Source organism: Gavialis gangeticus, unplaced genomic scaffold (genome assembly GCF_001723915.1).
Source record: "Gavialis gangeticus isolate Ggan-Ray unplaced genomic scaffold, GavGan_comp1, whole genome shotgun sequence".
Taxonomy (NCBI): domain Eukaryota; kingdom Metazoa; phylum Chordata; order Crocodylia; family Gavialidae; genus Gavialis; species Gavialis gangeticus.
In genome coordinates this window covers 94282134-94308424 of record NW_017728992.1, presented here as the reverse complement: position 1 = coordinate 94308424, position 26291 = coordinate 94282134, and the positions used below count along the sequence as shown (strand labels likewise).

The 26291-nt window shown below is 40.5% G+C and overlaps 1 protein-coding gene across 3 annotated transcripts in view; it reads right to left on the bottom strand.

Moving 5' to 3' along the window:
• ZBTB14 (zinc finger and BTB domain containing 14) overlaps nt 1-26218 on the bottom strand; it is a 39985-nt gene extending 13767 nt beyond the window's left edge. The window contains exons 1-4 of one of the 3 annotated variants that reach the window (XR_002099151.1): nt 21397-21814; nt 19568-20933; nt 8539-8625; nt 6658-6687 (exon numbers count right to left, since the gene is read on the bottom strand). Coding sequence is in view for 1 of the 3 variants with exons in the window: in XM_019525730.1 (XP_019381275.1) it covers nt 19590-20933; nt 21397-21399 (1347 nt within the window). In the remaining 2 variants the exon portion in view is untranslated. Of the gene's footprint in view, nt 1-6657; nt 6688-8538; nt 10885-19089; nt 20934-21396; nt 21815-25999 lie in introns of those variants that run through there. The other 2 variants (XM_019525730.1, XR_002099152.1) reach the window with 2 other exon arrangements.
• Nucleotides 26219-26291: the final 73 nt, after the last annotated feature.

The window sequence follows — 26291 nt, the reverse complement described above, 5'->3', positions numbered from 1 at the left end:
GCTCGTCCCTTCCTCCCCGCGCCCGCCGCTGCTCAGGCAGACAGCCCGGCCGCCGCCGCCGGCAGGGGGAAGGGAAGAGCGGTCTTCCCAGCGGGGCCACAAGCTAATTGCTCCTGGCGTGCAGCGCCCGCCAAGTGCTGCCTGCCGCCCCGCGGAGCCCCTGCTAATGGGGTCAGGCTCGAGCAGGGTCCCCCGGCTGCACGTGTGGCCTTGACATGCGGAAGGCTCAGGCTCAAATGAAAGCTGCCTGGGAACCAGCCCTACAGGTGATGCCCATTTCCAAGCAGTAACTTTCGAGCTGGCTGGCTCTTTTTTGTGCAGCTGGAGAGTCCCTATTGTCCAAATGACTTTGCACGTGGGGTGGCTCCACATTTATTTACTGCGATTCACAGGGAAATGGTATGATTGCTACTTCGCACGTGCGGCCAGCCTACACTTATGGTGCAATTCACCAATGAACGGGGCAATCTACTTTGCATGTGTGGCCAGTCTAAATTTATTGCACGATTCACTAATGAATGGTGTGATCATTACTTTGCAGCATGGCCGGTCTAAATTTACTACGGGATTCACTTATGAATGGTGTGATCAGTACTTTGCAGGTGTGACTGGACTAAATTTATGGTGCAATTCACCAGCAAATTGCGTAATATATGTAACTGATGGAAGGGGCCCTGGCCTGTCTGGTTTTGAGCAGTGAATTTGAATTTAAGAGAAATAGGAAAAGCAGGAAAGAGGGGAAAAAACAGTTCATTACTTTTTGTTCCCCCCTCACCAGCCCCTTGTTACCTCCAGGGAATTGCTATTTGGTTTTTATGACCAATCACACTAAGCAATGGAACAGGAGCCCAACTTTCTGCAGAACAACTTTGTCCCTAAAATAGAAATGGCCACCACAGGCAGGTCATAACTGATGAAAAATGACTCATTTCCGGGCAGGTTCCTTAATTCAAAGGAATTAGAAACAAGTGATTTAAAAAATCAATTTAAGAGCATTGCTATAATGAGCAGTACATGTTGCAATCATAACAGTTACGCACTCAACCTTTCAGCCCTGTGGGCCAAATGAGTGGCGCAGAGCCTGCCTGCAGACCGGATTGGACCCTGGGGGCCTGGCACCACCCCTCTTTGCCCTCCATACATTGGAATTGGGTCCGGGAGGGGCCAGTACTGCCCCCTCTTGTCCCAGTGTGCTGGGATTGGGCTCTGGTGCAACTCCCATTGAACCCTGCAGGCTGTGATCAGGCACAGGATTCAGCATGCAGGGCTTGCGGCTCCCAATTGTCTGGAGATTTAGCAGCAGGAGAGTGGTGCCACTGCTCCCCTACTGCCAAATTTCCAATCCCAAGGGCCAGATAACACAGTGCTGCAGGCCAGATCTGGCTGGTGGCTAGAGGTTGAGCACTCCTGACTTACAGAGATCCTACAAATTTACAGTAACTCCCCTCCTATTTCATTTACCCATCTTACATACACTGAACATGACCGTTTTTAAGTTACATTGTGAGAAAAAGAAACCAAATCCAAATTATTTCTTGAAATTTAGGGGGGAGGGGATAATTTACCATTCCACATCAAAAACTTCACACCCGACAGCAAATTAGAACACCAACTCATGTAAAACATCACCTTCAAACTCAAATACTGATATTTTGGCAATAACTAATTTCTTAGTTTAATCTCTTTTTGGAGATTGTTCTCTTTTTCCATGTTGCTCACTACCTACTCTCTAGGCTCTTCATCCACCATCTCTCTTGTTGCAACTCTTTGACATTCCTCTCATAGCAAAATCTTACCATCAGCAGTTTCAGCTTCCCTATCACCACCTGTGTCCTTACCCTGACTTCTCTTTTGCTTTCTCTTTTTCCAGATGGCCACTCACATAACCTAGTCTTGCCTAAATGCTGCCCCTGCTTGACTCTGAACTCACTCTCTTTGACCACCACCAGTGCATCAGCTTCAGAGCAACCAAATTCTCATTTTTCGTCAGTTCATACTTCCAGATCTGAATACTGTACTACATGAACTTAATTAACAAACTCCTAGTTAATAAGCATCCACATCAAATATAAACAAAGCAGGATAGTTTGTAATAATCCACACTCTTGTCAGTAGTCTGGATGTGAAACATGTATTCTATCATCCTGAACCAATACAAGAGTCTCTATCAGTACAAAGGCATACATTTTGTTTAGTGGAACAAAATTTGTAGAGCTACTTTGAATATCGTGTAGGCTTTCTGGATTCTTTCTTCAAGTATTCAGTGAAGACATAGGGAAGAAAGAAACTAAAAATCTGCTTATTCTAAAATAAACCTATTAGTCTGCATTGTCATTATCCAGACTAATGACATAAATTACTGTTTATCATGAAATAATAGATTTCCTGAAGCAAAAGGTTTCCAGGAAGCCATATATTATTTTGTGACACCATCTCCCAGTGAATTCTGAGCAGAGGCCTTGCATTTACTGAAAAACCAGGGACTGAAGTGTTTGTTGAAGGATGCAGATAATCGTGTTTAAATATTTATATATATGCATAGTTCAATATCTTATTTGATTACTGGAATTTCATATTTAGCTTCCTACATTTTCCACATAAGGCACATGGGCATTCCACTTTAGAATCTACTTAGCTGTTCTGGCTTATGTTCGTTACTAATAAAAATCAAAATTTCTGTGCTAAGATAAATTTAATATAAAAGGCAAGCTAGGTTTCTGCTTATCTTATGGAAAGACTGTAGTGTTCCAAACTGTGTCACAACTTTGATGATAAAAATATGATAAAAGTGGAGATCTAACACAATTCAGCACACATCATCATTCAAATGAAATCAATAAGCACTAAAATAAATACAAAGGCATCATTCCACAGTGAACGGACAATTTATGTTTGCAAATTGGAGTATTAAAGGAGAGATTTATCACAACATATAACAGCCAGGGGCAGTATTCAGCTAACAAATAGAGTAGGCAAGGATTATAGTTGATACAGTACATTAACAAAGAGAAATGGCATTAAAATAATTGATTGCCCATTGAACTACAAGTTAGCCTTTTTTCCAATGTTTGCTTTCCATATTTATCCACATTTTGTTCAGTAAATTCCATTGTTGCTCTTATATATACTCTCCATCCTTGGAAGCTTCCAAGAGCAGGTTAGATAGACATATGTTTTTTAGTGAGGGGCTTGAGCAGGGGGCTGGACTACATGACCTCATTAAATCCTTCGTAGCCCAACTTTCCTCCAATCACATAGAAGGCAAGGCAGAATGACACCTTCTACCTGACTTCAGACTAACATGGCTTATTACCTCTCTCTCTCTTTATATATCAGTTAGCTTCTCCCTGGCTAAAGAGACCCTTGGTACCATCCTTATCTTTTAAAGAATATTTTTTTTAAGTCTCAACGTACTTAGAGACTGTCCTCTCAGGAACTGTAATATTTAGAAACTAGTCAGCTAAAAAGATCAAGTTGGCAATGTCCCTTTAAATCACAAATCTTTCAGTAGATCTCCTGCTATTTAAGCCTCACGCCTGGTCATTTCAATGCTATACTTTTACTTGCAATGTAAACTCTTTCATTGTAACACTGAAATGTAATTATTTTGTTTCAAAAGTTCATCAACTTAATAAAATACCCATTAATCAAGAAAATCATGTTACATTAAGAAAACTCAAGATGAAAAAAATAAGTAGTGTCAAACATTCAAACATTTTTGCTAGATCATACTAACTGGAATGTAAGGAATTCATGTGTTGGCATTGAAGAATATCTGAAAAGAATAACAGGAAAGAGCTTAATCCTTCCAGAAAGCTGAGAATCAGAATTGCAGATGGGAGAAATAACTTTTAGAGATCTATCATATTTGACAGTAGACCAAGTATCATAAAGTAGGTATATAGAGTTTTTCCTAAGTTGTTTGTGCTATACCAGAACACTGCAAAAATATAAGGAAGATGTTTCTGAATCATTTAACAGTAAATGAAAGTATTTTATAATACTGGAAATACTTAAGCAATACAAAAAGACTTTATAGATCCCATATTCAATAATAATGAAAGGTTTTCGATTTCTATAACAAAGCTTCCTCCCAAAGACTGAGAATGAACCACATTTTTAGATATTGTCATATCTAAGATAATTTCTATCCCGAATTATCCAAAGACAATAAAGTAAACTCAGTGCTAATTAGTTACATAATCAGTAAATTGGTTGAACCATTTTAGATGCTTCATAAGTCTGAATATAGGGTGACTTTTAATTTCTTTTTGAAGTTCAATGAATGACTTACTAAGACTCACAATGAAAGCCTTAACCAATCAAGGTGTTGGCAATAGCACGTGAAACTAAGAGGCTTTTGTGAAGAAACTGCTGGAACAATGTATATTTGAGAGACTAAATAAATACATAAATTAATAAACAATTTACATGAATATGAAAAACTGCAAGCAGTAGAAGTTCCAAGAAGTAACTTTCATCTTCAGAAATCTACATTTAGGTCCTGCACAGACAATGGATATACATCTGTATAACTTTCAGTGCTTTTCTACAGCAATATAAATTACACTGGGATCTATTATGGATAAATATGCATCTGTTCCAGGGTAACTACATAAAGGGCGCATCTACACATGTCCAATTGTGCAGTTGTTACTGTGCAGTCATTTAGTACTTGTTTAGTACTGGTGGCGCATGGGTCATTCTCAACCTTATTGTGCAGGAGCAACGAGCTACTGCACAGTAGCAATGGTGCCACAGTTTGTGCCTACCAATAGTGACAAAAAATGTTATGTGTAGACGCATCCAATATGGAGAATTATTCTAGCACTTTGCTCATAGGAAGGCAGATAAGTCTTAACCAAATGGTTACTCCAGGTTATGCTGTAGAATGCTGATATTTATACCATCTACACATGCACACATTTACTGTGCAGTAAATTAGTCTACTGCACAGTTAGTTACTACTCAAATACAATTAGTAAACTTACTGTGTAGTAGGGCACATGTAAATGCTGGCAAGGAGCAAATCTGGTTCACAAAGAACATGGAATTCCTCCAGTCTTGGCATTACTCAGCTTCCAGCTCCTCCAAGGAGCTAGGAACTGAGCAGCACCAGGACAAGGAAGCTCTCAGGAGCTGGGAGCTGAGTAGCACTGGGACTAAGGAATTCCATTAGCTCTGGACTGCCCAAGGAGTCCCCCACCCAGCCCAGGGATGGCTGGGAACTGTCCCATTCTGGGGCAGGCCCCAGCTAGCTGTGGGCTGCACAAGGAGTTCCCTGCACAGCCCAGAGCTAGCCGAGAACTGTCCAGTTCTGGGGCAGGTTCCAACTAGCTCTGTGCTTCATTAAGATTTCCACATCAACTCTGCAGCTAGTTGGGAACTGCCCCATTCTGGACTGCATGAGGAGTTCCCTGCCCAGCCTGGAGCTGGCCAGGAACTGTCCCATTCCTGGGCAGGTCCCAGCCAGGTCTGGGTTGCACAAGGAGTTCCCTACCCGGAGCTGGCTTGGAACTTTTGAATTCTGGGGTAGGTCCCAGTCAGCTCCAGGTGGCCTAAGAATTCCCCCAAAATGGTGCAGTTCCTGGCCAGCTCCAGGCTGGGCAGGGAAATCTCCACACAGCCCAGAGCTGGCTGGGACCTGACCTAGAATGGGACAGTTCCTGGCCAGTCCCGGGCTGCACAGGGAAGCCCTGCTGGGCACAGGGCTTGTCCCCCTGTGCACAGGGTGGGAGAGCTCAGCAGCAGCAGCTGTCTCCCAGTCCCGTGCACATCAGGCTCCCTCCATATGTGTACGAGGCGAGAAGACAGCTGCTGCTGCAGCTGGCAGAGCTCTTCTGGCCCTGTGCACGTGGGTACCAGCCCCATGCTCCCTACCAGCCCCCAGCTTAGCACCCAAGGGGAACTTGGACCTCCTGCTGGCTGCTGCAGGAGGTCAGAGCAAGGTGGGAACAAATCTCCTCCCAAAAGGGAACACATGTAGATGTACTCCCAGGTAACTTACTACACAGTATTTTTACTTTGCAGTAAGCCTACTTTGAATTAATAGCACATGTAGAATAGAATAGGTGTCAGTGTTTTAGTGATTTTTTTTTTCTTCCTTTCCTGTTTTTTTTTTTCAAATCTGTCAAATTAAGATCCCTGGACAAAAGTTCATCCAGATAGATGAATTATTTGAGAGTCTAGGACAAGCAGCTTAATAGCTTTCAAGGTAAATGGAATAGGATAGAATAGGCCAAAAACTAGTTAAGTTCCATTTGAGCATAAAAGGAGAAACAGGATTCTGTCCAAACTGTTGAACTTCAATATGTGCTTAAAAGCTTTGGAGTGTCAAGCTAGAACAGAAAAAGGGAAGATCAGGGCTTTCAGGATCTGAGACACATAACTTTCAATTTTGGTGCTGGCGGGGGAGGTGGGGGAAAGGGGGGGAACGATTACCTCTGCACAGGCTGTGGTGATGGCAGATAATAGTCTTGAGCAAAGGTTTACTCCAGGATATGCTGTATAGCAGCAGTGGCACAAGCTCCCTGGGGGCTGCCATTCTGGTGGCCCTTCCGAATCAGCATCCAGGGCTTGTATCTTGGTCAACACTTCCCCCCACCCCAGTAAAGTTACCCTACTGTAACTTGTGAAACTGAAAGCCTGTGTGCTCACCTGTGTCCTCTTTCAGACTTGTGAAGGTTTCTGAAAGACAGCACAAATAAATGATTTCATTGTAATCATAAAGGAATTAATCAATAGTGTCTCAGGAAGCATAAACAAACAAAATATAGAGTCAAATGTATAATGAAAACATACGGAAAAATAAAATAATGTTAGGTAACAAGCACATTTCCAAGTAATAATTTCCATGAGCTATTGATGACCTTAGAATGTTTGAGCAAAGAGGTAGAAATAAGACTGAGTTATGAAAGGTCATCAATAAAAAGCATAAATAAATAATATATTCCCAACATGCCTTTATATAAATCAGCAGGATAGGGAGTACTGGAGAGCTTGAAGTAAAACAATCAAGCTGGGGCACCATGAGGAAAGAAAAAAAACATATTTAACATTTTAGCTTGTTTTGTTTATGAAAATAAATATTGTGCAGCAGATAGCAAACTTTGCTGAAAGAGAGAAAGTATATTCTCCTTGGAGACTGGTTACTTCCCAAAACATTACTTTATTAGAATATTCCATGTCTTATATAAAACCCAGTATGATGTTGTTGAGAAGTTTAAGATTCTAGAGCAGGAGCATCAGACATACGGCCTTCATGGCTGTATCATCTGGTCCATCAGACTTCTAGGGCCTTGCAATTTGGGGGTGAGGCCCAACACTAAAGCCGGGGGTGTGCAGCCCTGCTGGGGCTGGAGTAGTGGAGGAGGAGTTCATGGTGGAGGAACAAACAAGAGCTGCATTAATCCCCTGCAGGTCCCTGATGTTGCTCACCCTGCCATTGGAGGTTGTTCCAGATCCAGCCTCACAATCTGGATCAGTCTTAGGAACCTAGATGAGTTTGACACACCTACTCTAGAGTACAATGTGTACCACCCACTTAAACTTAGTTTTTTCCCCTAAACATTACTAAAAAGTAAGCAAACAGCAAAACTGTTTTTAGTACACTGAAATTTATTATCTTATTGTTTTGTCTTATTCCTTTTTAATGTCCTTATTCCTTATTGATTTTTGTGAAGAAAGTATTGTTGATTTAAATCATGCCAGCTGGCCATAATTTATTAAAAATGTGAATGCATGTGTTAAAGATTTTTGAATGATAGCATCATAGAAAAGTAGGGTTGAAAGGGACCTCAGGAAGTTATCTATTCCAACCTCCTGCTCAAAGCAGGACCATCCCCACCTATATCATCCTAGCCAAGGCTTTGTCTAGCTGGGTCTTTTGGTTTAATTTCCCCAGATAGCAATAATAAAAATCAGGCTGGCCTATAAAGTACACAGGAGGAAGGTCCTGCTTTATCAGAACCTATTACCTCCATCTAAGCAGTATCTTTTTTTGTAGCCTTTAATCAGACTTATGACTGAGAGAAGCTGTTAAACAGTCATACAAATAGGATAGGGGAAAAGTTTGAGAAACTCAACCATTTAACTTTTTATATACTTTTGTTATTATTTCTGTTAAAATGGGTAGTTTATTTCTATCTAAACTTTAACAATCCCAGTAAACACTAATCATTCTGGAGTTTTCCTTTTGAGTGTCTATATTGCCTCCACTTCATTTCAGCTAAATGTTATTGTTAAAACAAGTTGTTTAAACCCACAAATTGTTTATCGACAGCCCGTTGCACTCATATATACATTTTAATGTAGTACATAAACAACGATGTACAGCAAAGTGCTGACATTTTAAGATAAGTATACTTGCTATTTATATACTTTCAAACTGTCAGTCTTAGTCTTTGCTTTGTACACATCCAGAGCCAACATTAGGGTTGGGGAATCATGGCAGGACTCAGGTCATGGGGAATGGCATGAGGCTGTTAGGTAATATCTATGTAGTCATCCAATGTGCAGGTGGGAAAGAGAGGCTCTCACCTTAGCATCTGCTTGGGCTCCACAGGTCTAAAGCTGCCTCTCTATGCATTTTCTTCTGAGCTTTAGTGTTTCACAACATCTGCAATGCTTAATCCAATAATAAGAAAAGACATTAGGTTTATCTTATTTACAAAAATTCATTTGAAATAATATAGCAAGTGTTCCTGTTGTTTTTCACTATTCATCAGGGAATCTAGTTTGAAAAGATTCGCTCCCTCCATCTGACCTAGTGACCAAGAAACCCTTATGCAATTGCTTTTTTTTCCAGTTTAGAATGTTTCTCTCTCAACAAAGGGGAAACAAAACTAGCTGGACTTTCCCTACGAGAATGCAAAGCAGTATCTATTAAGATATAAAACAGCCTTCAAAAGTAGTTTTAAGCATCTTAAACTAGGGCACAATCAATGATTTTAAGGCACCTACCAGTGATTATAGTAAGTTTTACTCATGTGACTTAAGATGGAAAGGTCAGGACCTCTAATTTATGTTCCTGTTATAAAGTGCTAGGTCTTAATTTCCTCTCTTGAACTTCTGAAGTCATAACTTTACTATCATGATTGCAAACCATCTAAAGAAATGTACCTGGCCAATCTAAAACTAGATTATAATTGCAACCGTTGATAAGATAGTGGTACTATGTAATGGGGATGCCATAAATTGCAGTCTTTGAGAATAAATCATGTAAAAAATTCACTATTTTAGTTACCCCAGTTTAGCTACTTTATGTGTTTTCCTGTCTGTTTTCCTTTGGAAACGCAATTTCACCCTATTTTCATGATCTTACTATAAATCAGACTATGTGTTTGATTTTTATTACTCTCTGCATTTTAAGAAATGTACCAGTTCATTTCTAGCTGTGTCAATTGGACTAGTGCTATTAGCTCCTGATGTTATGACGTTCTACATGCATTATTTTTTCAATTTTTGTTTAACTTCTCTATTAAAATAGTGATTTTAGCAATATATATCATAAATATTTGTTTATGTCATACTATTTTAACGTTATCTAAATATAAGGACTCATTATTATCAAAATGAAATGTTTCAATGTTTCTGAATCAATATTGGTGGGGGGGATTTCTGTTCTGCAATAAAGGACAACTTTTTAGAATAAAAATAAATGTTGTGCTGAAATTTTCCATAGAACAGAGATTTTTTTCTCTGATTGGCTGAACTATTGAACTGCAATCACCATCAGGAATTCCTGTCTAAGCAGAGAGGACACATAGCATCACCTTCATCTTTGTGAATGGATGGTAAGACTAGGATAGAGTAATTACGCTATTTTTCTGCTCTTGATTCTGCCTTTTTTGGTGAATGTTTATAATATAGGCAAAATACAAAATCTAATCTATATTATTATTACTTATAGTTTCAATTTTTCAAGTTGAAGAGCATAAAATTAAATCTGCAAACATATATTTAGACACTTAAAAGCAGTCTGATCTTTGTATTTAAAAAATACCTCTGACTGAAAGCAATGAAAGCTTCTAGGAGTCAATGTCTACAAAAAAACAGAATGAATTTATATAGGTGCCTTTCTTTGCATCTGATTCTATTCCTGTAGACCTGGCAGTATGTTCCTCCTCCCCCAGCACACAAAGTTACAAGCCTATCCACAGTCCTCGCCACAGTAACAGTTTACAGTTCAAGATCCTAATAAAAGTCTTCTTAATAGATGAGAGTTATTATTCTTAATAGATGAGAGTCCCATTTAAGTCAATGAAACAACATACCTACACAGTACAGTTGTATAACTATTTTAAGGGTTAAGGCTTAACCCTGAAGAAAGGTAAGTGAGAGGTCAGGAATGAAGAATTCATTCCTGATGTATAACATTATTGTATACTTCGTGTACACCTAACTTCCCCACAGCATACCCAGTTTCTTAACTGATTTCTTGTAGCTATCATAATAAATCTTGCCTTCTGATATTTAGCAAAACTGATTCATGAATACCCTGCTTCCTTTAAAAAATGAATAAGAAAATAATTATAATTTTATTATATCTGCAAGGAGACAAATGAAAGTCCAGATAGTGCAATAGAATTTTTAATGCAATTTACACACTTTAGCGTCATGGCACACTAGTAAGACCTACGGCTGAATTCTGTTAGAGAAGGACGTAGATTCCTTAGATGTTTATCTTTTATGCAGAAACATCTTATCCCATACTGTTATTATAAGGTATATATTCCAAGAGGAAGTATATGATATGTTAGATACTCTTTTACTTATGTAAGTCAGAAGAGAACATATATTAGAAAGGCTAGTAGGGAAGTCGGAAGTGTGACTGTAGACCAGTGGTTCTCAACCTTTTTCTTACTCAAGGCACCCCTCGGAAAATGCCAGCTCTTAGTTTTCACTCATTTTTTGGCTACAGAAAAATAATACAGCAATTTTTCTATTGCAAAGAACACAGGAAGACCACAACAGATCAAATTATTTTTAGGACTATGGGTTATTCTTTGACATTGTTTAGTTTATCTTGTGAATCATGTTTATATACCTAACCATGCTAACATTGCATGGCATTCTGTGGCATTCCTAAAAGGATATCAAGGCACCCCAGTGTGCTGTGACACCCTAGTGGTAGATCACTGCTGTAGACAATGGTGAAGGTAAGTCAGAAAAGTTAGAGCCTCAGTCAAATAACACACGCAGTAGCAGGCAACTGAGCTACGACAAAATGAGTACAGGAAGTCCTCAACTTAAGATGTTTTGAGTTACAACGAACAGCACTTACAATTTTTATAAACTGACACCCTGTTTTGACTTTCTGACATCAGTTTCGACTTTACAACTCTTGATCTGACGCCACATCATGCCAGTGAACAAGTTTACTGCGTTGCCCATCTCCCTAGAAAACATCTGTTCAAACTTCCTTGGATACTTTCTTTAAGAAAGCAGACAAGACTCCAGAAAACCTGCAGCCAAGACTCCTGAGAAGACTCCAGCCAAGAACCCTTCAAAAAGTCTAAGAGCCCTTCAAAGAAGTCCTTCTATATCAATATGATTGCTATTTACAATAAAAATATATTAATGTAACTATATTACTCATCTATAATTGATTGAGTACAAAATTCTGGGTTATTTTTGGTGAAAATAGGGTATTAGGTCTTGGTTAGGGAACCAATCCCCTATTTAAAACATTGTTCCTATGGGAAAATCAGTTCTGAGTTACAATGTTTCGAATTAGGACACGGTCTTCAGGAATCAATTGTCATAAGTCCAAGGACTGCCTGTACATTACTTCTATACAAATGCTAGAAGCCTACAATATAAAATAGATGACCTAGAATACCTGGTATTAAAGGATGATTTGGACATAATAGGCATCTCAAAGATCTGGTAGAAAAGTGATAATGAACGAGATATTGTTATACCCAATTACAAACTACAGAGGAATGGCAGAGTAAGAAGTGTAAGTGGGGGATTGACACTGTATGTTAAGGACAGTAGACAGTAGCAGCATAAAACTCTTATTTTAAAGGGAATCTACCATAGAACTTCTGTGGGTAGAAATTCTGTACTTGATTAAAAGGAACATAGGACTAGGATTATACTGCCAACCACCTGATCAGGAGGGTGAACGTGATTAGAAAAATGTTAAGGGAGATTACTTAGAGAAATTGCAAAAGTGGGACAGATTATAATAATGAGAAACTTCAATCCTCACAGACTGGGCAAATACTTCACCTGGACAAGAAGTAAGAGAGAAAATTTCTGAAGTGGCTGTTATGACGCAGGAAAGAGACCTTGGAGTCGCTGTAGACAGCTCTTTAAAAACAACAGCTCAATGTATAGTGGCATTCAAAAAAGTCAATAAAATGTTGGGTGTCATTAAGAAGAGAACTGAAAGCAAAATGGAAAATGAAAAAAATGCCTTCTCCAGGTACCCTGATTGAAAATCACTGCTCTCGACACACTGTTCATATACTTTGCCTCTACAGCAAGAGTTGGCAGCTTTTTACTAGCATGGGGAACAGCTCATGAGCCACTGCTTCTCTCTGCCACTCCAGGGACAGTGAGCAGAGGCTTGAGGGACAGCAGCCCTTTAGGAAGCCTGAAGCAGCTTGCTAGAACAGCCAAAGGGGATGGATATGCCATTAGCAAAAGGCAGAACAGATTAAACAGCTTAGGATCAATGCACCCCTAGTAATATGCAGACTGGATTGAAACTTTACAAGCTGAAGCTGACCCACAGGCCTTAGGATCTAGCCCATGGGCCCTGCTCTAAAGCATCTATTACTGCCACTGTAGAAGACAGGATACTGGGCTAAATGGTAGGGGCGTACGAAATGGGCTGTATTCAATTCAGATTTGGCCCAAATTGGGGACAGCGATTTGATTCGTTCATTCAGATCACTGTCCCTGGTTCGATTTGGTTGAAACTGAATCTGAAGATTTGTTGCTGATTTGAAGAATCAGTAATTTGGCCATAGACACAGCTTTAAATGTTTTTTCTACATACCTTGAGGTACCAGGTGTGACTCGTGAATTCTGCAATGCTGAGGCGGATGGAGCGTCCCACAGGAGTGTGCCCCCCTCCCCCCCCGCATGCTTAGTGGTGAACCTGTAAGTGGACCAGAAGTACTTCCAGTCCAGTTCCAGGTCCACTGGGCAGCATGCTGGGGGGCCTCCCCCCAGCTCAGTGATTGGCTGCAGCGGGACCCCAGGTGCGCCCTCCCAGACTCAGGAGGCACCAGTTGCCAAGTTGGGGGTGCTGGGGGTGGTGTTTCTGGTCCACTTCCGGGTCAGCTGCTGAACATGCTGGGGAGCCCCCCACGCTCCTGTGGGATGATCCATCTGCCCCACCATCGCAGCATTCATGAGCCGCTTGGTACCTTGAGGTATGTAGAAAAAACATTTAAAGCTGTGTCTATGTCCAAATCACCAAATTTTTCCAAATCTCTCTGAATCAATTTGGAGGGTTCCGAGTCAATTTGGAGAAATTAAAGGGTCTCCTGATTTGGTTCGGAGATTCAGTCACTGAATCGGGCTGAATCTCTGCCAAATCGAATCAGGGACCAAAGCTTTGCACAGCCCTACTAAATGGGCTACTCATCTAACCTAGTACGGCATTATGTTCCTTATGTTCTTAAATTATTAAGAAAAGTTTATGGGACATACTTTTTAACATATATACCAATTACCAACCCATACAGAGTAATAAGAGGAGCTTCGTCTATGCTAATGATCAATATATCACCTCACAAGAAGACTTTGCCACTGTCAAGAACAGACTGACATGCATACAGAACAACCACTCAGATTACTACAATAAGAACCAGCTTTGTGCCAACTCAACCAAGACACAGGTTACGCTTTTTACCTATACCATAGAGAAGCCAAACAGAAATTAAAACATCCCCTTGGATGGAATCCCAACAACTAATCACCCAAACGCTGTGTATTTTAGAGTTACACTGGACCAAACACTTACCTTCAAAGCACATGTAGAGAAGATGAAAGGGTAAGTCAGCACCTGTAACACCATTCTTTGAAAGTTGGTCACTTCACAGTGGGTGCGTCTACACATCTCCATACGGTGATGTTGCTATGGCGCCATGCTATACTACTTCCTTTTGGAAGTACTAAAGCACGGCACAGAATGGGTGGTTACTACACCATGCATGTGGCGCAGCTAAACTTCATCACTACTTCCCCATAGCAGTGCACTATACCAGGGGGCACGCCGCTACAGCGGCATAGTTGGTGATCATGTGTAGACCCACATGATTGCTGTGTCGCCATAGTGCACCATATGGTGACATAGCTCATTGTTATGTAGCTGTAGGGCGATGTGTAGATGCGCCCAGTGAGGAGGAAGCCCAGCTACATTAGGAACCACTGCTATTGCCTTGTGTTACTCCACTGCAGAGTATACATTTCCAGTATGGGAACAATCAGTTCATGCCAGAAAACATACCCAGTTCTAAATGACATATCATGAAATAACAGGACATCAAAAGCAACACCAAAGCCTGTACTTACTGGCTGGCATTGGACCACCTGATATCAGAAGAAAGGTAGAGAGCCAAAAAGAAAGATCACAGCAGATAGAAGACCCCAGGCATCCACTCTATGGTCACACATAACTAAACAGCTTAAAACATAAAAGAGTTTTGTGATCAGTGTTGAGCCACTGGACACAACAGCAGACAGGTCACGGCTGAGGTTATTAAAGGAAAGATTACATGCCATCAGGTGCTCTGAAATGGACCTGTAACCCCAGGAGGACCTTACAAGAGGAGCAGATCTAGACTGGCCAATGTAGCAATGCCTGACCTGCCTCCACACATAAACTGGAAGATCAAAAACAAACATGATCAAATGGGGTTACTATGATACAAATATATGTGAGTGTGGTGAAGTACAGACCATGGAGCACATGCTCATTTGCTGACTCCTTGGTGAGAACTGTATGAAGGAGGACCTTACTGCAGCAATGGAAAGAGCCATCACTTGTGCATGACTGTGGAAAAAACATCTAGTTTATGACAAGGACACAAGAAGACAATGATGACAACAACGACTAGCGGAGCTCTGATGATTTACACCAAAGTCAGTGGAACTATAACAGTTTATATCATTTCATGATTCCCCCTAGTGTATGCTAAGGTAAGGCAGGTTTACTTAATTTATATTTTATTCTGGATCCTTTACACATTAGCAGTTTAAATTCCCTTTCCCATTGTTGGAATGAACATACGTAGTCTTAACTTTTGAAGGCAGTTCAAAGCCTCAAATCATTATCAACATTTAAAACTAAATTAAAAAAAATACTTGCCCAAGGGACTGAACATGGAACAAATCAATATATTTTAAAGCTTTTTATAATGTCAGTGTATTTATATGTTTGTGGAAGAATCCCATTATGCTCCATCTATTACGCAGTTTAATTTAAAAGATGCAACAACATTCTAACTGTTGGATAATACAAGCAAATATTGCTAAGTGCAAGTGCACTGCAATAATTCTGTGCGCTAAAGATAGACTAGTAACAAAAAAATCTACCCAGAGTATATCATTTGGCCTTTTCTTTTTCCTTTGTAGAAAGCCTCATTTTTAAGTAGCAGGTGTCATTCATAATCTAGACCAAAGAACAGTAAAGGTCTGATTTTTCAAGTACTTTTTCATTCCAATTTCTTCAATATAAATGTAAAATAAACTATTTTTTAAATAAAATTGTTGTTTTGCCTATTTAATAGCTAGTCGTTATTTGAGAAGCTTTAGCTTACATTCCTACCAATGTAAATCAACGTGGTTCCAATTATATCAATGGAAATGCATTATTTTACACCAGAAGCGGTTCTGGCCTATTGTAGTTAAAAGTAGCGAACCTGCAAACAAAGGTTATGTACACTCACCTACCCCTAAGCACTTAAGGATGTTCACTGAAAATTCACTCATATAACCAAAATTAAGCACATTTTTCAAGATACAAACAAAAAAGAATAACTTCCAACTTTAGCTATCCTGTGCATAACCCCTCAAATGCTCCACATTTGTGACATTTTTATGACTATTTGTTATTCTCTATGACTTGTTTGGGGACACTGGGTGATTACCTGGCCCAAAAGAAGTCTACAGATAAACTCCCATTAACTTCAGTAAGCAAGGGTTTCATCCACTGTATATGAAATACAATAACTGCCATATTTGTGTGTACTTACAAAAAAAAAAACAGAATTATGCAGAGGGTTAACTACAGCCTATAACTTTGTCTACATTTCCTTTCTAAGATCCTTTCACCTTAATGGGAACACATTTCCAAGCCTGAGTTGAATTATTTTGTAAGGTAGGGGAAAAACAGCACAGTTGTGGAATGTTTTTTAGAAAGAATCAAGCAGAAAATACAAACTATTGATATTATAAACAACATCAAAAGCATTCAATATATTTGAAAAGATCTAGAAAGGAAAGCAGTGTGTACAAAATACTGAATTTTAAAGTGAAAACAGTCCTTAAGTAAGATGACTGCCTCGTGTTAAGATTTTGTAAACGTATCTGAATTTGAAAGGCACAGCTCATGCATATATATCTTTTTTAATTGAGTGTACTTTTATCCCCGAAATTCTAAAGGAAATCAAGCAAACAGAAAAGCATGCAGAAAAGCTCTTGAACATCTCAGCAGATCCACTGCCTTCAATTAGAATCTAAGCATTCTTAAAGATTTGAAAAAAATAGGTTGTGATATTTGTAATTTTGGTAACGATTCAGAAAGAAAGCAGACTACATTACTGCTAATGAAAGAGGTAACAAAATTGAACTTGAATTATAGTTTTCCTGAAGAACCCCATCATTATTAATCTCTGGAAAATACAATTAATCTAAAAATTATGGAGCTCAACAAACTAAAACATAACATATAGCTTTGCTCACAGTTCTAGAGCACCTGTCAAGAAAGTAACCCTATTGCTTTCCCTGGATTATTCCTGTGAATGAGGAGCTGTAAAACCTGAGCTCCAAATGATTCATTTACTGTGTAAAAGTCACACAAGACAATACATTTTTCCTGCCTATGTAAATTTTAATTATTGCCTTATGTTTAAATGTTATTCTATCATTGCAATACTAGATCATATTTGGAACTTATGCTAATACAAGGAATGTAGAAGGGAAAAAATGACAACTTTTGAAAATATTTTCTAAAAGAGCACATAAAACATTGTTTTAATAAAGTCCTGAAAATGTGAAACTAAGATCTTTCTGATCCCTTAAAATGAGATGCACAGCTTATGTGTATTGTCTTACAGGGGATGAATGGAATTAAAAATAATAAATCATAAAAGAACTAATAAACTTCACAAACAAAAGCAAAGAAAAATACAGATCCAATTTTGGACCTTCCATCTTTATCTATCCTTATATACAGGAAGCTGCCAAAACATGCGTCCCTCTGCGGGAAGCTATAAAATTAAACAAGTACATATTTTTGATATCATGCAAACGTAAAAATAATTTACAAGCTAACAGCACTCAATGTAAATGAAACAATATTTTTAAAAATAGAAAGCCCGAAATCTGAAGTTTACATATTCTAAAATATCCAATTTCTGTTTTATTTACAGAACAGCTTTCAAACCATTAGTAGCATTTTAATATAAATTGCTAAACCCACTGATTATGTGAATGATACACAATGAAACTGTAAAAAAATCAATTATTAGAATAAAATTTCATTTTCACTTACAAAAAATGTTTTTCATTTCTAGTTAGAAATTGAAGAGGCAGTATACCATGCAATAATTTATAAATACTTGGTCTAACAACTTTCATGTCATGGGCATCTTAAATGACCAATTTTACAACCTGAAGTGCAAGAGTGCATTTTGCCAGTTTTAATTGAAATAAAGCATTGATAATATTTACATTATTTACACACTTCAAATAACGAAGTCTCTGTGTTCCTTAGGATCCCTTTAAGAACATCTATTGTGAAGCTCTGACTCTCTCTTTTCTTGTTAAGCACATACGGAGAGCTGTTTGTAGGCTCTACAAATGTTGTCGAGACTGTGATAATTTAATTAACAGTTAAAAGTTCCCACCTAAGACTGCCTGGATAAATTTGATTTAAAAAACAGACTACCAGCAATCACAGATTCTAAGCCAATGACAGTTAGAATTGTTGCCCAAGATCACCCCTAACATGGAAAGGGTCCCAGAAGGTAGTATGTTTCACAAGGAGATCCTTCTACACATCATCCTATTACAGATAGCTTATCAAGGCAACATAACCCAACCTGAAAGCTGCAGGCAAGGATGCGGCAGCCTGCATCTCTGCACCATATCTAGGTCCTAGCACCGTATCTTCAACCACTCAACTCCATGGCTAGTTCCAGTTATAATAAACACTGTCTTGCCTTACCTGTCTTAGGGAAGGTGAGGATAAAGAAGCATGAAAAACATATAACTGCAGGTTATATTACCTGATTGCCAGGGGGTCAGATTCAGCACAACGGATGCATCTACACAAGACATTTACCAATTATTAGCTGCGCAGTAAACATCTCGGTGTTTATAAGTGCGCCCCCATTAGGCTGGAGTGAACTAATTTGCTCTGCAGTAGGATAGTACTTGTAAATACAAGTTCTACCCTGTGGTGGAGTGAAAAACTCCATAGCAGCGCACATATAGATGCTGAGGGGGCTGGCTAGGGCCTGCCGGCTAGCCCTGCACTGAAGCACTCTCGTGTCACAGCCAGCCCCTCTGCAGCACACTGAGCCAGGAGGAGCTGCTCTGCCCTGGTCAACATGCTGCGACCCTGGGCACATGTGCAGATACACGCCTGCACACTCTGGAGCTTATTGCTAGATTGTCCACTGCACTCCACAATTTATCCTATTTCTACCCCATCCCTTGTGGACTGTATGAAATGTGGCTGGAAATTATACCGAAGCAGCTGAGCCACAATGTAGGCCATTATGAATATGAAAGGTCTAACTTTCAGAGAAGCAAATATCTGCAACTTCACTATACCCCAAATCACCAGGTGGATTAAAAAGAAGGCAACTGCAAGTAAAGGAAAAGGAAGAATTAAAAATGAGAGCAAGTCAACACATGTATTTTACCATGAATTCTAAGTGTTTTATATGACACTTGCATAACTACACCCAAAAATTCTCTTTCTGAAAAATAAACATACTGTTCCCACTTATTTTTCTACAAATTTTGAAATTATTAGATATAACTTAATTTACTTCCTTGTTTTTAATGTGTACAATGTACACCACCCATTTAGTCAGCGCAGAAAGGATTAAAACAGTATCTTTTTGTTTATAAAGGACTTGATCATTTTCCCAAATAAAAACACGAGTTAGTGCATTATACACTAATAACAGCAAAAATATTTTATACTCTAAGAATACATGTGTTCAAAATACTTTAAAATAACCAAGCACCACTGTATGTTCCTATGCAGCAGCATTCAACCCCTCTAAAAATATTTTTTCTTGAAAAGATGGTGATCAGGTTAAACATGTATCAACAATTACTTTTTGTTCAACTTAATTTTTTTAATTACTTTTTGGATAAAGTTTTCTGCTTTAACTGCAAGCAATAGTTTCAAGTTGCTGCTCCGCTTCAGCCGCCATAGCTGCTGCTTGTAACTGTTCTGTTTCACTCTGGATGGCACTGGCTGTTGTGACTTGTTTTCTTTCACTATGCATATTGTTCTCATGCCTTTTTAAATCAGATGCTTTAGCAAATGCTTTTGTGCAGGAGCTGCAGACAAAAGGTTTTTCCCCTCTGTGTCTTCTTTCATGGTCTTTTAGGTGGGACTTGTGCTTGAAAGCTTTATCACACATATGGCACGCAAATGGCCTCTCATTACTGTGAACTCGTTCATGTTTTTTCAGATCTGGAGCTCTAATAAAAGACTTTCCACACACCTCACAACTGTAAGGTTTGTAACCAGTGTGTATTTTCAAGTGCTCTTTCAAATGAGCTTGGGTGGTAAAGCCTTTAGAACACATTTCACAAACAAATGGCCTATCAGCAGTGTGGAGCTTTTCATGCTTTCTCAATCGTGCTTCATCAGAAAATGTCTTACCGCATGCCTGACAGGCAATCTGTTCCCTGTGGCCATAAAGCAAATACTCAAACTTCATGTCACTAGCTGCTGTTGTCCATCCTGGTGTCTGTTCATCTTTCACTTCACTTATACCATCATTAAATGTTAATGCTTGGGGAGTTTGAGATCCTAAGTCTTTGGATTCAGACGTTTCCATGGGCTCCACTTCCTGGCCATAACAGTTTACTTTTCGAACCTCTTCACTTCCCAACTCTTTCAGGATCGCTTCTTGAACTCTTAGTGTAGTGGTAGGTGACTTTCCATCTTCCTGACTAGGAGGAGTTCCTTCCACTGTCACATCTGATGGGCTGTCATCATGATCTCCTATTTCCTCAACCTCATCATCCTGGTTATCGTTGGAGTCTCCAATAGAATGATTTATTTTCAGACAGTATTTACTCTTGGATTGGGAATTTTCTTCAGGACTAGATACATCACGCTTCTGAGAACACAGTTTATCCAAAAACCTAATACCAAGAATCTGACCTGATGACATCATCAAATTTACATCTTCTTTCTTAACTGAAATCTTTGCAGTATACATATAATTTAAAACCTCCTCAAATATATCAGAACGAAGGAAATCTATCTCTATTACTGATGAGCTATCAACTTCCAGTTTCTTAAAAAGCTTTTTGAAGTATGTACTGCAGGCAGCCAGCACACACCTATGTGCTCTGAATTTCACGTCCTCTACCACAATAGCTATGTCACAAAATTCGCCTTCCAAACGTTGCTCGTTTAATGTTTTCAGAAACACAGTTTTGTGATCGTCGTCATTATATTTAATGGTTTCAGACATACTGATGAAAAACTCCTGTTAAATAAAAGAAAGAAAATCTTGATTTCTTAGTAAGTTTGTTTAAAAGACCAACTCACAAGAGACAATTATAAAAAAATCCAAACAAACGAAAACTTTGACATAAACTGATCAGAAATATCCTCCACATTAACCCTTCATATCATGTAAATGCTCAAAGTTTATGTTTTACCTAGTACTGTGTATGTGCATGGTAGAAGAATTTGCTAATTTTTAAATGACAATAATTATTTTTAACAAAAATATAAATTTACTCAGATATTTAATGCTACAATCTGCCCACAAAGCTTTCTCTGTGAAGAAAATGCCTAATATTACTGCAACACTAGCATTTCTTATAAGAAAAGGAACCATTAACAAACATTTATTACACATTTTACAAGTTCTAGAAATACACACAATAACAACATGTACCAGAATAACTCAAACTATATGTATAATATCATATTTTGGACCATACCATGAACAACGCAGAAAATTTTCTGAATAATCGATCATCAAACTTTTGACAGCAGACTAAACCCTTATTCTGGACACCCTAAACCTGAAAGAAAGAATGTTGAGGAAGGTAAGAACAGATTATTTTGTCTCCATCTGTTTCTCAAAATAAATGATGCTTTTAGCAAAACTTAAAAGTTATCCAGGAATTAAAAGTGTAATAATGCATTTTAACTAGTAAAAGCAATTAAAAATATATTAAGGTAAAATCAGGTGCAATTAAGTTTTGATTTATCCAAAAATCCAAAAATTATTTCATTTTACAAGTTATGATAAAGCTGCAGAATTATGTGCTACATGCCTGATCCAGAGCCCACTGAAGTAAGTCATAATGTTCCTACCAACTTATCTGGAGATTCGATCGAGTCCACAGTCCAAAAGCACATGGGCACTTGACTTCCATGATATTGCTCATGCAGTAAAGCTATAATTGCCCCCAAATTATACGATAATAAAATAATCAGTTACGAGAAGCATGACATTTGAAATGAATAATGCAACAAAGAATAACATTGTTTTTACACCGCTGTGTCACCTTTCATGCCAACCTCTTCATGAACCACCTAAAAGAACTTTTAGAAGACTAGGGTCACAATGTCTGCATGTGCACTTTAATGTGCACTAGCGTATTTTACTGCACATTAAAGCGTTGCAATAAAAAATGTGCTACTACGTTAATGCACAGTAGAATTAGCTATTGTGCATTAAGTATCACTTTAGAAAATGTGTGCTTTTGCTACTGTGTATTAGGGCATCCTAAGGTGCATTTATTAGAGATGCTAAATGTAATGCGCATTAGTTAAAGGACATATAGACATGCCCTGTATTATATAAATGATATTTTCTCATCTTCTGGACTAACGTTTGGACTCGTTTAATGACTTCCACTGCAGGGTCAGCAACTAGCACCCTTCTATCAAATTCTCTCTGAAATACTAGTAGATGTTGAGGATTGTGAATCCAAAGAGATGACAAAGCCAGTAGGGAAATACAAATTGCCTGAGTGAGGGACCAACCTTAGAGGGATGGGGGTGAGGAGGGGAACGCAACTAGGTTACAGAAAATACAATGTTAGCCAACTAAGCCTGGGGGTGGACTACACTAACAACTTCTAAATACTATGTTCCACATCTGGGGTGGCACCCTACAAACCACAATTAAATTAAAATTCCATAGACTTATATTCAGAGAACCAGCAATTATCCCAGTTACCTACAGTTGTGCCTTCAAATACCACTGCATCTACTCATAACTCTCACCGCACTGATCTGGAAACTGCCTTTACCCAGCAAGGACTCCTGTGGACATATAGGCCACATCTTTGAACAAGTCACTGAAATGACCTGCAATAATCTAATACAATACAAAAAGAAACCCTCGGCTCATTGCACACCCTTGGTTGTCACATACCACCACCATATGTTGAAACCTGTAAGAAAGCTCATCAAATATTTATAGCCTATACTTGAAGAGGATCAGACCTTGAGATAAATATGCCTACCCTGAATATTCCTGGCTTTCAAACAACCTCCAAACCTTGCCCAACTCATCATCAGAAACAAACTCACTGCTGACACCAAGTGGGTTACAACCCAGCCTCAACATTAAGTGCAAAACCTGGCAATGCATCTCCACTATAACCAAAACCAACCCCCGCAACAATGAAACCAGCAGAACCCACATCCTACACCATGGGAAACTGGTGCTTTGTAATACTGGGCAGGGGCTCCCCCAGCAGCCAATCGCCGACTGGGCGGGGATCCTGGGGGGGAGGGAGATCAGGGGAGAAAACTTTTTTGTGGGGGCTGAGTCTGTGAGGGAAGGGGCGGGGGAAAGGAAAGGGCCATGGGGAGGAGGGAGCGAGGCTGGGGCTGACACCCGGCAGGGATTGGGATCGGGTCTACTGCACCCATGCAGCTGCCCCTTCCCCCACGCCAGGGGTCATTGCCCAGCATCAGTGTCCACCGCCCCCCAGCCCTGCACAGGCCCTTGCTGCCTCCCAGCACCAGCCCCGGTTCTGCCCCAGCCCTGCACCACCTGGGGGGGGCCTGAAGCTGCAGGGGGACCAGCTTCAGCTGCACCGCCTGGTCGGAGGAGATGGAACCCCCTGGAGTCGGGACCCCCACCCCGTCCCACCCTGTCTAGGTCATCCCTGGAAAGAGCCCAGCAGCTCCTGCAGAGTCACAGCACTGGGGAGTCAAGGGGGGCACATGACCCCCTTGATCTTTGCACGCGGTAAGGGTGAACTGCAGCTGAGGCAAGCTGGGCTTTGCCTGCTCTGCTCCTCATTGTAGCCTCTGAAAGCAGCACACTGCCATGTGTGTCCTGCCACTGGGCGGGCTGGGCAGCGAGGCATATGGCGCTGTGTTGTGCCTCTTTCAAAGACCGTGCAAAGATCGGGGGATGGGGGATCCATGTGCTCCCCTTGGCTCCCCAGTGCTGCAACTCTGCAGGAGCCGCAGAGCTCTGCTGGTCCCACAACCCGGCTCCACTTGGGCTCCATTCACCATGAATGGGGCCCCACCCGGGCCAGGCCATGGGGCAATCAGAGCCCAGCAGCTCGTCCAGGGATGTGGCACGTTGGAGCCAAGGGGTTGGGGGAACGTGCTGCTCCTCTCCCGCAGTGCGTGCAGTGGCAGGAGCCACTGGGCTCCAACTGCCCCATAACCCAGCCTGGCTGGGGCCCCATTTTCCTTAAGTGGGGCCCCGGCCAGGCCGGGTCGTGGGACAATTCCCACAGTGCAACAGGGGCAGGGGTGAATGATTAGGCCCTGCACCTACCCCGCTCCCTCCTGTACTGTGAAGTCTTGATCTCCCCCTACCCCAGCCCAGAAACTAAAGGAAGAAGAAACCTTACCTACCTGCCTACTCTGCTGGGTTGGCTGTGACCCTGGCTCGTCCCTCCCCACTGCTGCAGCAGCCTGTGGCCAAGATGCCGCCGGTGCTTCTCTCAGTGGGGGCACAGCGATTCTCAGGGGGTCCACATGCACCCGTGTGTACCCCTTACATGTCACCAATGTCCTACACATTTCCATCACAGAATGGGGAACATCTCATCCAATGTACTAAATGGAAACTGTAGGTGAAACTAGTCAAAAACTACCAGTACGCTCCAGAATAAACTATCACAGGGAAGAGATACAGGACAGAGACACAATCACCAGGATGCTTTTCACAGAATGACTCAGTTTCTGACCTTGAAATCCTTCTACTCAAAGGAAAGCTACAAAACACTTCCAAAAGACAGGCCCAGGAACCAGAATTCATAACCTTACTGGAGACTAGAAAAAATGGATTGTACACAGACAATGGCTTTATGACTTATTTCAACTACCTGCTATCTCTATTAAACCCTCTGTATTCCATAAGTAATAGAGGACCCTTTTCCTTCTTGGTCGTGTTCTACAGAATCAGGTTATCCATTCAATTGTATTTCTCTTGGTTTTAAGCAATCTCTGCTCTTTTTTTTTTTGTTTTTTTGCTCCTACTTCCCAGATTTCCCCCATTCTTTAAGGGTGCATACACACATGCAAACTTTCTGACAATTAAGGTGACTTCACTTTTTAAAGTCGACTTAACTGTAAGAGCATACACACCTATGTGGAGCAGAACTGATTTCACTAATGCAAATTGAGATAATACACCTTAGAAGTGTATTATTTGGCACCGCATTTGACTTAGCTCACAAGAAAGCTGCCACCACATCAGAGGTGTACATGTACACATGGACGCTCTGATGTGGCTTAAATCATAGTGGACTTAATTAAGTTGATTTAGGTTGACTTAGTTGTCTTATTTTAAGTTGACTTAGTATGCACCCTAAATACCTCTTTTAATTTGCTGAGTTGAACACTCCCCCTGCCACCAGGCAGTTTATTCAGCTTAGCCTACGCGTATTTTTTTCTCCAGACCTGAAGAACAGTGCTTTGGGCCTGAAAACCTGTTGCATTTCTCCCTCAAGCATACCACGAGTCCAGTAAAAGATACCATCAAAAAATGTCCTTGCCTCATAGATTTCTTGGAGCATGGCAGCTACAACAGCACTCCAACCCTATGGCTTTTATGCCAGGCTGAGTTGCTGCTGTCTGGGATGACAGTGGCTACTGCAGAGATGTTCTGTAAGGAAGGGTCTGTGCCAGCAGCCCCTTGCACCACAGGGAGGGTTCAGGGTTTGTAACAAAGGGAAAAAACGTGCTGTTTTGTGCCGTTTTATTTTTGTTTTTTCTTTTAATGGACCAACTCTGCCTTTAAGCAGCATCCCCATCAGCTTGTTTTACATCCATATTTCCACCAGAGAGGGAGCAAAGGAGCAGGGACCAGGCCAGGAGCTGTCCAGTGTCAGAAGGGAGGCTGCCAGCACCCATTAAAAACATGTACATTAGATAAGGCCATCAGGACTCGTAGTAGAAATGGTATCTTTTATTGGACCAACTATTTAGACTGTGGGTCTAATAAAAAATATCATCTCTACTACAAGTCCTGATTGCCTTTTCCTCTAGACCAATACAGCTACAACCCGGATGCCTATACGTTACATTAAAACTATGCACAATAAAAATATATACATTAAAAAATAGGGGGGCAATTTTTCACAGGGTGCAACACATGGCGAAGGACTGCCCAATTAGCTCATTTCACTGCGACCTAACATCCATCCCGGCCTGGCGGCTATCCCCGCAGGATTAGCCAGTTCAGATACTCATCTAGGAGTGTTGTGATCCCAACATGTCGCAGGGAAGACACCGATTTAAAAAAAAAAAGCAAACAAAACCGGCGGACAGGCGGCGGCGCGCTCGGGGCGGGTGCCCGAACGGGGGCTGTAGCGGGCGCGAGCTCCTGCCGGCTCCTCCCGGCGCG